Genomic DNA, 12,000 nt, shown 5'->3' with positions numbered 1-12,000 from the left:
AAAATCTATGTATTGCAGTACAAAGAGCAGTTGGCCTTCAAGAGTTCTTTATTATAAACTGCTTATCAAGATTTTACTCTGGGAGAGTGTGTAGATTCTACTGCACTTCTAAATCCAAGTTTTCCAACATGACTTTTCTGTAATAGAAGAGCATGTGCATTGGAACACCTGAATTGTTCAGGTGTGCTTTGTCTACATGGATATGATTTGTAGCTGCTGACTTATTCTTGACCTAGCTCTTGTTAACTTGTTATAGTTGCACTTTCCCCCATCCACACTTATTCCTGAAACAAACTCCATAAAAACACACTAAAGGAGTCTGAGTTTCAGAACCACCTTTAGATATAATTCTTACCCAGCTATCTTGAGATACTCTTTGTATTACACTCTTTGACTGTCCTCTTGATCTCCCAATGAAGTGTACCTGCCCAACTTTGGAAGGACTGCTGACTCATCCTGGCCCCACCCAGTGAACACCTGTTTAGAGCAGCACTCAGGTCAAGCAACATCATGTTGAGGTGCCGCCTACAGAAAAGAATCTCACTGGCACCCAGACAGACAAGGCAAAGTAGAGACAAAAGCTGGTTCTTTGAAGAAGGCCTAATTGTACCATCCCTGCTTCTAACTCCCATTTTGCCACATCATAGTCAGCAGTATTCTCCATGGCTGCTACGTCAGGGCCAAGATGCAAGGAAATCTAGTTATTCCAGGCACTGCAGACTGTTGGAGGAGTTAGAGAAGCAGAGAGAACCCCAAGGTCACAGTCGATGTCCAGCAGCACAAGTAGTTACATTTCCATTCATGCCAATAGAGCCCTGTGTTTTCTATAAGCTACATGAACATTAGAAGGATCATAATGAGAGGAGGCAGCATTGGCTAAACACTAACTTCCTTGCATTCTGTTTCCATAAAGTGAGCAAACTCAAATGAATCTGACACTTAAAGTAGCCTTTGGTCAGCTTTACCTTAACAAATGTACACCACAGATGCTGGGTCCCTACTCAAACCTTCCCATAGCCTCCTGATCCAGCCACCTACCATTAGATTATCCCAGTAATCAACACTAAAGAGAATAATATTCCATTGTGGTATTTTTACATGGGGGTACCTTCCTGCATTTGCTGTGCTAAGCTCGGAACAAAAGAATTCAGTGTACATCAGAGGCTATTATAGATAGCAACATTCTTTTCCATTTGCATGAATTATGTGAATACCACACATTTTACTTTTACAGCATTTACCCATTGTGGTTAAACCTGGGGAAGTTCTCAACAAGCTGAATTAGAAACAGTTTCCTTCACATCTGACCCACCACTATGCTCTGTTAATAAGTCAGCTTTGGGAATGAGAACACTGCATATATGAGAATCATACATGTAACTTTTGACAATAGCAGCAGGCAAGGTACACATGCAATTCTTCTTGACCTAGGTCTTCTAGACAGGAAAGGTTACCATTTGCCATGCTGCTGAATCAGTCAGGCTTAAATCTGTAAATATTGGAGCCGGAGAGAGATTTTATTATCCTCTCTCAGTAGAATGGAGCTTACCCCATTATGATAGTCTTGCATAACTGTCAAGCCCCAAGTACATGAGACAAATTACTGTTTCATAATTAATCTATGCAGTCAATTCTTATAGCCAGACTCTGGTTTTACTTTTAGTTAAGATAGCATAAAAGTGTTTCCAGAACATCAATAGTAGCAACAAAATATTGATGACTGTATTGTTCTGTATCCATTTGCAGAATAGTTAGTAGCTATGTACAAGTCAAATTCCAGCCATCCTTGCTGAGAGTTAAATTGGCATATTACTTTAGTAGGATTCAGTCCCAGCAGCACCACCTATTGGTGAATTCACTGAAACAAACCAAAATCTACCTTCAAAGAGAAGAATGGAAATGGTCTTTATTTTAAAATGGGCTAGTCAGTGCTTAAATAAAGACCAGATCACGTTCGAGATTAGAAAAAATTAATCTAGCTTCAGAAAATTTCTTCTATCAGTGACACTCCAGCCTAGTGGATGGGAGACGCAGTAAATGTGATAGATCTGGATTCTAGTAAGGCTTTTTGACACAGGCCTACATGACATTTTTATAATCAAACTAGGGAAATGGGGTCTAGATGAAATTCCTATCAAATAGGTGCACAATTAGTTGAAAGACTGTACTCAGAGTAGTTATTAATGTTTCACTGTCCACCTGGGAAAGAGTTATCTAGTGGAGTCTTGCCTGGGTTCAGTCCTGAGTCTGGTATTATTCAATATTTTCATTAATGACTTGGATAATGAAGTGGTGAGTATGCTTATAAAATTTGCATATTACACTAAGCTTAGAAAGGTTGCAAGCACTTGAGAGCACAGGATTAGAATCAAAATGACCTTGACAAACTGGAGAATTGGTCTGAATCGACAAGATGAAATTCAGTAGAGACAAGTGCAAAGTACTTCACTTAGGAAGAAAAAAAAAATCAAATGCACCACTACAGAATGGAGAATAACTTTTAGGCAGTAGTAGTGCTGAACAGGATCTCGGGGTTAGAGCATCACAAGCTGAATGAGTAAACAATGTGATGCAGCTGCAAAAAAAAAAAATAAAGCCATTATCATTCTGCAGTGGGTTAACAGGGGTGTCATATGGAAGACATGGGAAGTAACTGTCCCATTCTACTCCACACTGGTGAAGCCTCAGCTGGAGTAATGTGTCCAATTCTGGGCATCACACTTTAGGAAACATGTGAACTAATTAAGGAGAGTCCAGAGGGGAGCAATAAAAATGATAAAAGATTCATGACTTATGAGGAAAGGTTAAAAATTGGGCGTGTTTAGTCTTGAGAAAAGATGACGGGGGGATCAGATAACAGTCTTCAATCATGTGAAGGGTGGTATGTATAAAGAGAACAGACAATCGTTTTTGTTCTACTTTCACTGGACCTGAAGAAGTAATGGGCTTAATCTGCCGCACGGGAGATTTAGGTTAGTTATTAGGAAAAACTTTCTAACTGTGAAGGTCATTAAGCTCTGGAGTAGGGTTCTCAGGGAGGTTATGGAATCCCCATCACTGAAGGATTTTAAAAGACAGGTTGAACAAACACCTTTCGGGGATGGTCTAGGTTTATTTGGTCCTGCCACAGGACAGGGGGCTGGACTCACTGGCCTCTTGAGGTCGCTTCTAGCCCTACATTTCTAAGATTCTGTTCAAGTGACAACTTTTAGTGTAACTATTGTGGCTGTTAGCCACTCTATAACTGTACTTAAGAAATTCAATAGAATATTCAGCAGCAAATATATAATTTTGTACCCATTTCCCCTCCCTACTGCTTGTAGTAGAGCAGGGGGATTGGAAAAGGTGGTAAGCAAAGAATCACTTCTGAGACTAGTTTATTTAAAGTTAATTTGGACAACGTAAAGTAGGTCTAAGCTAGACGGTGAGTGAGATCACTGACATTTTGACTAGAGCTCTGAGTTGGAAGAAGTGTGTATTTGAAATACAATATTCAAATTGCCCTCTCTCAGTAAGCACTACAGTAATTCCTTGCTTAACATTGTAGTTATGTTCCTGAAAAATGTGACTAAGTGAAATGATGTTAAGCGAATCCAATTTCCCCATAAGAATTAATGTAAATGGGGGGGTTAGGTTCCAGGGAAATTTTTTTCACTGGACAAAAGGCTATATTATATATACAGACACTCCCTGACTTACGCAAGTGTTCCATTCCGGAACACCTTGCGTAACTCAAATTGTGTGTAACCTGGAAATGTATACCCCGACCATTACACAAAAAAACACCCTCCTATTTCTAGCTTACGGAACTTTTTCCATAAGTGCAGATTTGTGTAACCCGGGGGGCATCCATACGTGCACACACACACACACACACACACACACAGTATAAGTTTTAAACAAACAATTTAATACTGTACACAGCAACGATGATTGTGAAGCTTGGTTGAAGTGGTGAAGCCAAAGGGTGGGCTATTTCCCGGGGAATGCCTTACTGCTAAATGATGAACTAGCACTCGGCTGAGCCCTCAAGGGTTAACACATTGTTGTTAATGTAGCCTCACACTCTACAAGGCAGCACAAGTGGAGGGAGGGGAGACAGCATGGCAGACAGACAGTGATGCACATTGCCCCTTTAAGTACTCCGTCCCCAGTCTAAGTACGTTGCCTTTTTAAGTAGGTCAGCAAGTTGAGACAGCAGCTGCTGCCAGCAAGCTCCCTTCATCCCGAGGTCTGTTGTGTCCCCCCACGTGCATAGAGATGGGGTAAGCAGAGGGCAGGGGGAGGGGGACACCCTGACATTAGCCCCCCCTCCCACTTCCTCCCTCGCCCCCCACCACACAGCAAGCAGGAGGCTCCCAGGAGCAGCTTTAAGGCAGAGGGCAGGAGCAGCACCTGGCAGTGTGGGGAGGGACAGCTGAACTGCTGGTAATTGATAGCTTGCTGGGCTTCTGCCACACAGGGAATTTAGGGGAGCAGGGAGCTGATGGGGGGTTGCTAGTCCACCCTGGTTCCAAGCCCCCACCAGCTAGCTGCAACGGGCTGCTCTTTCTGCAAGCAGGCGACAAAGCAGGCGGCTGCCAAACAATGTTATAAGGGAGCATTGCACAACTTTAAACAAGCATGTTCTCTAATTGATCAACAATGAAACAACATTAACTGGGACAACTTTAAAGTGAGGAGATACTGAGCTCTATATTAGCAGCAAAGAATCCTGTGGCACCTTATAGACTAACAGACGTTTTGCAGCATGAGCTTTCGTGGGTGAATACCCACTTCTTCGGATGCAAGTATTCACCCACGAAAGCTCATGCTGCAAAACGTCTGTTAGTCTATAAGGTGCCACAGGATTCTTTGCTGCTTCTACAGAACCAGACTAACACGGCTACCCCTCTGATAATTGAGCTCTATATTGTGGAGCAAGAAGACAGGCAGAATGGGCTAGTGGATAGGGCACTAAATTAGGAGGCAGGAGCCCAATGATTCCCATCCCAGTTGTTCCTGTGACCTTGGATGAGTCATTTCACCTCGCAAGTTCTTATCTTTCCCCTCCCAGCCTTTACCAGTCTCATCTTTTTGGGTTGCAAGCTCTACAGGGTGGGCCTGTAGGCTCAGATGACATAAGAAATAATAAAATCTCTTCACTCAACTATAGGAAAGTTACTCAGAGCAACTTTGGCAAATTTTTCTTCTGATTGTACAAACATGGTTTCTAGGAAAGCCTATTGCAAAGAGAAGGTAAATGATATTGTGTGGGGAGAGACTAGGGGTGCTCATAGATTTTAGATGTTGTGGGGGAATGGAGGCTGCATGTGTTGTAGGGAAGAACTTAAACATAAGCTATGACTCACATTGATCAGGACACACAGGAAAATGAAGACCAACATATGGATGATTTAAGCGGCAGGCTTAACTTTATTAATTTAACAGTGAAGAAGGGCCCTCTCTGCCCCAGCTCTTTCTGTGGGCATTTAAGTGGGTCCAGTGCAGCTTTACAAGAAACTTACCATATAATACAGGGGTAGTCAATGAGTGGACCCCAGGCCAAATCCAGACCACCAGATGCTTTTGAATAGACCTCAGAATCTTTTTATTTACTTATTTTCTTCTCAGGAGGCTGGACCTTGACTATGGCTTGACCAAGAAATCTGGACCATGACAAAATAATTGACTACCTGATATAACCCATAACTCCCTCTCCCCTGTGAAGGGGGACAAAGGGTCCCTAAAGAAGGACCTGTCAACAGGTCTTCAGGACTTGAATTTGCTCATATGCCAATGGTCTGCCAGTGAGATCCCAGGTCTTTTATTTCTGGGAGCTAGCATCCCCCACTCCTTCCCTCTCCGTATGGCTTCAGTTGAGCCATGTAGATATTCTTCTTCTACATTTTGGCCACCCTCTACTTTTCTCTCAGCCTTGTGGGCTGGTGCCAGCAGTAGCCACCAGATATAAGGGCTGAGGCAATTCCCATAGGTATTGATAGAAAAAACTCCCAATTACTTCCATGAGCCTTAGATCAGGCCCTTTTAAATAGCAGAATGTGTCACTGTTACAAGATGTTTCACCGCTATTTCTTTAGTGTTTGTCAGTCATCTTTTAATAGGAGCATCTTAAAATTAACTCATTATTTGTTTAGAATCACGAAGTTTAAAGCCAGAAGGAACGCCTAGATCATTTACTCTGATCTCCTGCATATCACCATACCACCTGTCTGCAGCTCACACCCTTTTCCACAAGACTGTCCTCTCACATTCAGCATTCCCAGCTGAAATGCTTGTCTTTTTGGAGGTACCATTAGTTATTAAAAAAAATGTAATAGCTCTTATAGGATTTTACACAAATGCTTACAAAACCCTAAAGCAGCAGCACATAGACACAAAAGAATTATTAAAGGGAAATCATGAGATGGCTACATTAATGAATGAATGCTGACAGACTCCTAACCCATACCCAGGTCCTCTCAGAGGCTACAGACAAGAAAATGAAAAGTGCACTAATATGAAGTGAAAAGGAGCTCATTAGTTCCCTCAATCAAGTCCCTGAGTAAATTAAGAGGAAGAGCAATGCAAACAATCAACAGCACTACTAAGCAGATAAACAAAGATTAACCACATTATAAACAGCTCCACAGACACACCATTTGTCAACAAAACATCATTTGTACATGTCTTGATTATTTATCCTCCCTGCTGTGAAACTAGAGCAACAGACACTTGTTCAATGGCAACAGGCATCACCAAACAGACTGTATGTCCTTCCAGGCCAGGGTACACCACTTTCCTTAGAGAAAGGCTGGTATAGAGTCATGTGGAAGTACAGCTGCACCTCCTTGACCATCAGGATATACATTAGTAGAGATACAGCAATGTTATGGAAAGCATAGAATATGCATACAACAAGGGCTACATGGCACGGAAGAAAATCAATGGTCTCAAAAAGCATACAGCCTGATCGCAACAACCCCAGTGTGTGTACCACAATGTAACACCCCAGGGCCTGGCTTAGGGGGCTTAGTCATTAGGACCACAAGTTCAAACATCCTATGTTGGTGTTTCATTGCATTCTCTTTAACATCCCAAGAGCCCTTCAGTCATTAGAACTCCAAGCTGTGCTGCCTGATGAAAAGTTATCACATCACTGTAATTGTTTCCACAGCTGCTGCAGATCCTGTCAGCGTACCACCTGGAAGTTCAGGGAGGAGCAACTGGTGCAATGAACACAACACAATCCATAGGCACTTAGATGCAATCGAAGAGGTAAGAACTGCTGCCACCTGACCCCACACCTTAGTCCCAATAGGCTGACCAAAAAGGTGGAGCAAAAGGCCACATTTTCAGGCAGTTTTCCTTCCCAAATTCAGTTTAGCCAGACCTTCCAGATGGGGCAAGGGCTCTTGCACTATCTGCAAGAGAACTAAATGCTTAAAGGCAGGAAATAAAATCTTGGTGCCTCTGAAGTCAATAGGAATTTTGCCATTGACTTCAGAGGAGCCAGGATTTCACCCAAGGACATCTGTAAGTAGCTAGACCAGAACTTCCATGGAGATTAGGCTAGACCTGAGAGAAAAAGGAAGGGACACGTCTTTCCATGCAGTTGTTTAGTTCTATGTTAAATCAATTTACACAATTCTTCTATCCCTCCCAGGCTCAATGCCATTCTTGTCAGCCATCACCACAGCACCAATTCCCTGGGCTATTTCCTCCTGGGAATCCAAGCACAACAGAAACCACAATGAGCTTCCATCCCACCTGGGCTGCAGCTAATTTAAATCAAGTCTCTCTTCCTCCTTACCAGAGCACTGACACACAAGATTTTTGCCTCCAGGACTAGACTACATCTCCCCTGGAACAGAAGAAGTCACTCACCACTTCTTCCTCTCCCTGGTCCTCTTCAGGAACACTGGCCCCCCAGGGCTGCCTTCCTGGAGCCTGGCCTTGCCACGTCCCTGTAGCTCTTTCTGATAGGCCCACCTTTGCTGGCTTCATCCCTTCTTAAAAATCCTACAGCCTGCACAGGTGTGGCATGGCAGGGTATGGCTAATTGAATGGGGCTAGCCATGGTTAAGGATCATATTGACTTATTACATTCAACCCTTGATTAACTATTTACTAAGACTTCACTTATTCACCCTTTATAAATGATTTATAAAATTTACCTTCAACATACCAATCCCAGCTTCTTAGTGCTTCATAATATAGGCTGCAAATAGAATTTCTTTGAATATTGGATTGTCCCAGGACAGGACTAGTCCACCCTACCCCTTCAAACCAAGAAAGTTTCCACTCTCAACCCCCACCCTCTCATCCTCATTCTTCCCAAAAAGTCTGCGGTGAAGATTGCTTGTGCAGCATGGTCGGAAGGTTAACAAACCTATTACCTATTTCCAGGTGCTAGACTGGAGAAAAGCCTATGGCAAAAGGGTCTGTGTCCACATCAGTGTTGATGGCTGAGGTGTCAAATTTATGACTGGGTTTATATTGTAGCTCACAGCACTGATATTTAATTACTCCTAGTGCCCATCCAAAGCTGTCACATCATATCAGGGATCAGCAACCTTTAGCACACGGCTCGCCAGGGTAAGCACCCTGGTGAGCTGGGCCGGTTTGTTTACCTGCCGCGTCCGCAGGTTCGGCTGATCGCGGCTCCCACTGGCTGCAGTTCACCGCTCCACGCCAATAGGGGCAGTGGGAAGTGGCAGCCAGCACATCCCTCGGCCCGCGCTGCTTCCCACAGCCCCCATTAGCCTGGAGCAGCGAACCACAGCCAGTTGGAGCCGCGATTGGCCGAACCTGTGGACGCAGCAGGTAAACAAACCAGCCCGGCCCACCAGGGTGCTTACTCTGGCAAGCCGCGTGCCAAAGGTTGCCGATCCATGCATCAGATCATTATTAGTTGTGTGAGAACATTAACACCAGTTCCTTGCAGACTTCATGGCTGAAGAAGGCTGGGCTCTTGCAGATGCTTAAAATGCAAATGAAGGCAGTGAATGGATTTCTAGTCAAGTCTGGCCCTTTATTGTCTTGCCATAGTGTAGGAAGCACCTGCAATACACAATTTATGTTCAGCACCAAGTGTTTTCAATGAGCACATGGGGTGGCACCTAATCTGCCTTTTCTCAGTTCTTAACAGGCAATCCCTCCACCCAGCACCTCTGACCTAGCTTCTCCATTGGTTGTGTTTTCCTAGGTGCTCTGCTGGCTCAAACACACACATCCTTTCTAACCCACCCTCCAAAAGCCAACATTACAAACAGTTCAGTTTATTGAGCTGCTACATGTCAAAAACAAAAATTCAATGAAAATTCATCTCTCATGGCCACCAGAGGTCAGTATGACACAAAAGTTATTAACCAACAGGCAGTTCAACTGACTGGATGAGTACAGGACTTAAACACAGTTGTAGCTAATGTCCTGACCCTCAGTTAGTTGTTTTACCAGCAGGCTTGATAGTTTTTCCCCTCCTATCCTGACTTCCTTGCCTCTATTTTTATTAGCAGGTAGAGAAAACAGTCGAGTATCTAGAGTCAGAAGTGAAGACGTTACTGAAGGACATCAGTGAAACAGCATGGAGTGCCCCCATCGCTCCTGGAACCCGCCTCGTGGACATTTTTGATGGTCTGTATCTCCTAGGGATAGTATGTAGTAAGGTCAGCAATAATTTTTGTTATGCTACACCAAAGGATCCGATTTTTTCCCCCAGTTGTAGCCCCACATATAGTCTTTTGAAAAATCACTGGGGAGACTACATTTTTGATAGCCTGAGTTTTCTTTTGAAATGCAGAGCTTGAACACCAAATGCATGGAGAGCATCTGCAAACCAGCAGGGCCAGAGAGGTGAAGTGACTTCCACGAGGTCACACTTCTATACAAAGTATCAGGGGGTAGCCATGTTAGTCTGTATCCACTCCATGCATCTGAAAGAAGTGGTTTTTTACCCATGAAACCTTATGCCTAAATAAATCTGTTAGTCTTTAAGGTGCCACCTGACTCCTTATTACTTCTATACAAAATCTTTTATTGCATTCATCACCTTAGTAGCTGAGCACCTGCCAGTCATGCATTAAGTGAAATGACTAATATCGGTCACATGTGGTTTGTTCTCTCTCCCATTCGCTCTTCAAAGGAAAAAAAAAACCAGTGCATGAAATATTGGGTTTTGTTTTGGTGAATGTTTTGGCTATTTAATGCACACACAGCTGGGTGTTTTGAGAAGGCAGGTTGCAGAAATGTGCCTTGCAAGAATTGGCACATGGAGCCTGAGGTTTACGATGGACCTTGGTTCATGTGAGAGTTCAGTCCAGTGCCTCAGCCCCCCTGAGAAATCTGTCTCCAGGTCAGCATCAAGAGCTGGGTTTAGGACCAAGGGCTCCTGCATCCCAGTCCTGTGCCTATTCATTAGACCTTGCTGCCTCTCCATTAACCGCAGTTACTAGTCAGTAATTAAGGCTCTCCTCTACATTAACTAGAATTTTTTCCAAAAATGAAAAAGTTCGAGGGACTATAGAATGGAAGTCAGATGTAACCTGATTTGTAGAATTAGGAACGAAGATAGTGTTATTTATATTTTACAGGGTATAGTATATACTATTGTGGGGGGAGGGAAGAAATTGTTGAATGGTCCAAGAATTGCGGAGAGATTGCAGGGGTCTCCCCTCTGTGACCCAATGAATCAGTAGAGCCTCTCTCATACTTAAAGCCAGTCTCTTATTTGTTCTTTAAAGTGTCAAAAAACCTCACACACGTGAAGTATCTATTTGTCCTCCATATCACCAAAAATAATATCAAATCTTCTTCCCACAGATGCCAGCTGAACACCAGGACAATGGAAGAGAACAGAATTTAATAATATTCCAAAGCATGGCTGTCAGACAGTTTCACTTTGTTGCTTTAATAAGCCCTGTAGGATTTCTAGAGATTGAAGAGGGATGAAGAACACTGAGAAGTCAATTACTTTGCATTTGTGCTTTGTAATAAAAATAATTGCTTTTCAGACATTGTTTTAAAGCTTTATCTTACAAGTAATCCAGACCCCACACTTGACAAAAATTGCATTTGGAGGGTGGGATTTTCAATGATGCCTTGAGATCAGCAGTTTTGAAAATTTGAGCCTGATCCTTTCTTATTACCTGGGCCAGATCACACCTGACAAGCTCACCTACCACAAACTCAAAGTCCAGGAAGCAGCTGCTACTCCTTTCTACCTAAGAATTCAGCTCTTGTCACCAGTGTGTACTGGTGAAGACACGTATTCACTTATGGTTTCCTTTCAGAATTTTCTTAACACACTGCTAGGTTGTTTTGGCAGAACAGACAGAACTAGGGGTATTCTGACTTGGGATACAAGCACATCCCTACCTTTGCCTGAATATCTGAATCCAGAATGTTGGATACATTGTTACCGCCTAAACTGGAAGTGCAGTAACATTATTATAACAGCGTCACACTGCTTCCCTCGGCCTTTTTGTGGTGAGAACCAAATCTGGAGCTGAACTCATTCCAAGGCCAAAGATGGAGGCATTCACAGCAAATAAAAATCTAAATGCTGAAGGCCAAGGAGCTTATTAGGTGAAGGTAAATTTATTCTGAGGAAGGTTTTACTAGGCAAAGGTTAAGACTAATTGAGCTGTAAAACCACAGTAGGCAAAGCAGGTTTTGAAAAGAGTTTGAAGTCACTTGCCTCCTGTCCCATCCCTAGGACTCAGCCAGGCTCCTCTCCCCAGAATAACACCAACAGGTATTTGCTTACATTTTGTTTCAAACCTGAATTTGGAAGGCCTAGGCTTCTCCCAGTGTAAACAATGTAATTTATCCTAGGAACAGGCGCCTGCCTGAGTTTTAGTAGATAAGAGTGGAAGGAATGAAATCAGTTAACAGGGCTTTGCATTTTTCCTAAATCTTTCCCTTTCACAGCTCCAGCTCACCTCCTACTCTCTTGAAAATTTTGACATTTTCCTTCTTTGGGAGTGACAAAATGAAGAGGCATTCACGTTGTGGCAAAAG

General features: G+C 43.1%; 2 protein-coding genes across 6 annotated transcripts in view; one reads left to right on the top strand and one right to left on the bottom strand.

Annotated features, from left to right (window-relative positions):
- LOC123374075 (putative threonine dehydratase) overlaps positions 1-8,034 on the bottom strand; it is a 114,650-nt gene extending 106,616 nt beyond the window's left edge. The window contains exon 1 of one of the 2 annotated variants that reach the window (XM_045023527.1): positions 7,867-8,034. In XM_045023527.1, the coding sequence (XP_044879462.1) occupies positions 7,867-7,986 (120 nt within the window). In that variant the 5' untranslated portion in view covers positions 7,987-8,034. Of the gene's footprint in view, positions 1-7,792 lie in introns of both variants that reach the window. The other variant, XM_045023525.1, reaches the window with a different exon arrangement.
- Positions 1-11,163, top strand: part of LOC123374077 (placenta-specific protein 9-like) — a 29,487-nt gene extending 18,324 nt beyond the window's left edge. Inside the window, exons 2-4 of one of the 4 annotated variants that reach the window (XM_045023529.1) lie at positions 7,157-7,257; positions 9,498-9,615; positions 10,801-11,163. In XM_045023529.1, coding sequence (XP_044879464.1) covers positions 7,157-7,257; positions 9,498-9,615; positions 10,801-10,811 — 230 coding nt within the window. In that variant the 3' untranslated portion in view covers positions 10,812-11,163. Of the gene's footprint in view, positions 1-7,156; positions 7,258-9,494; positions 9,616-10,800 lie in introns of all 4 variants that reach the window. The other 3 variants (XM_045023531.1, XM_045023528.1, XM_045023530.1) reach the window with 3 other exon arrangements.
- Positions 11,164-12,000: the final 837 nt, after the last annotated feature.

Source organism: Mauremys mutica, chromosome 7 (assembly GCF_020497125.1).
Source record: "Mauremys mutica isolate MM-2020 ecotype Southern chromosome 7, ASM2049712v1, whole genome shotgun sequence".
Taxonomy (NCBI): domain Eukaryota; kingdom Metazoa; phylum Chordata; order Testudines; family Geoemydidae; genus Mauremys; species Mauremys mutica.
The sequence above is the reverse complement of the archived record's forward strand: the minus strand, read 5'-3'. Positions and strand labels throughout refer to the sequence as shown.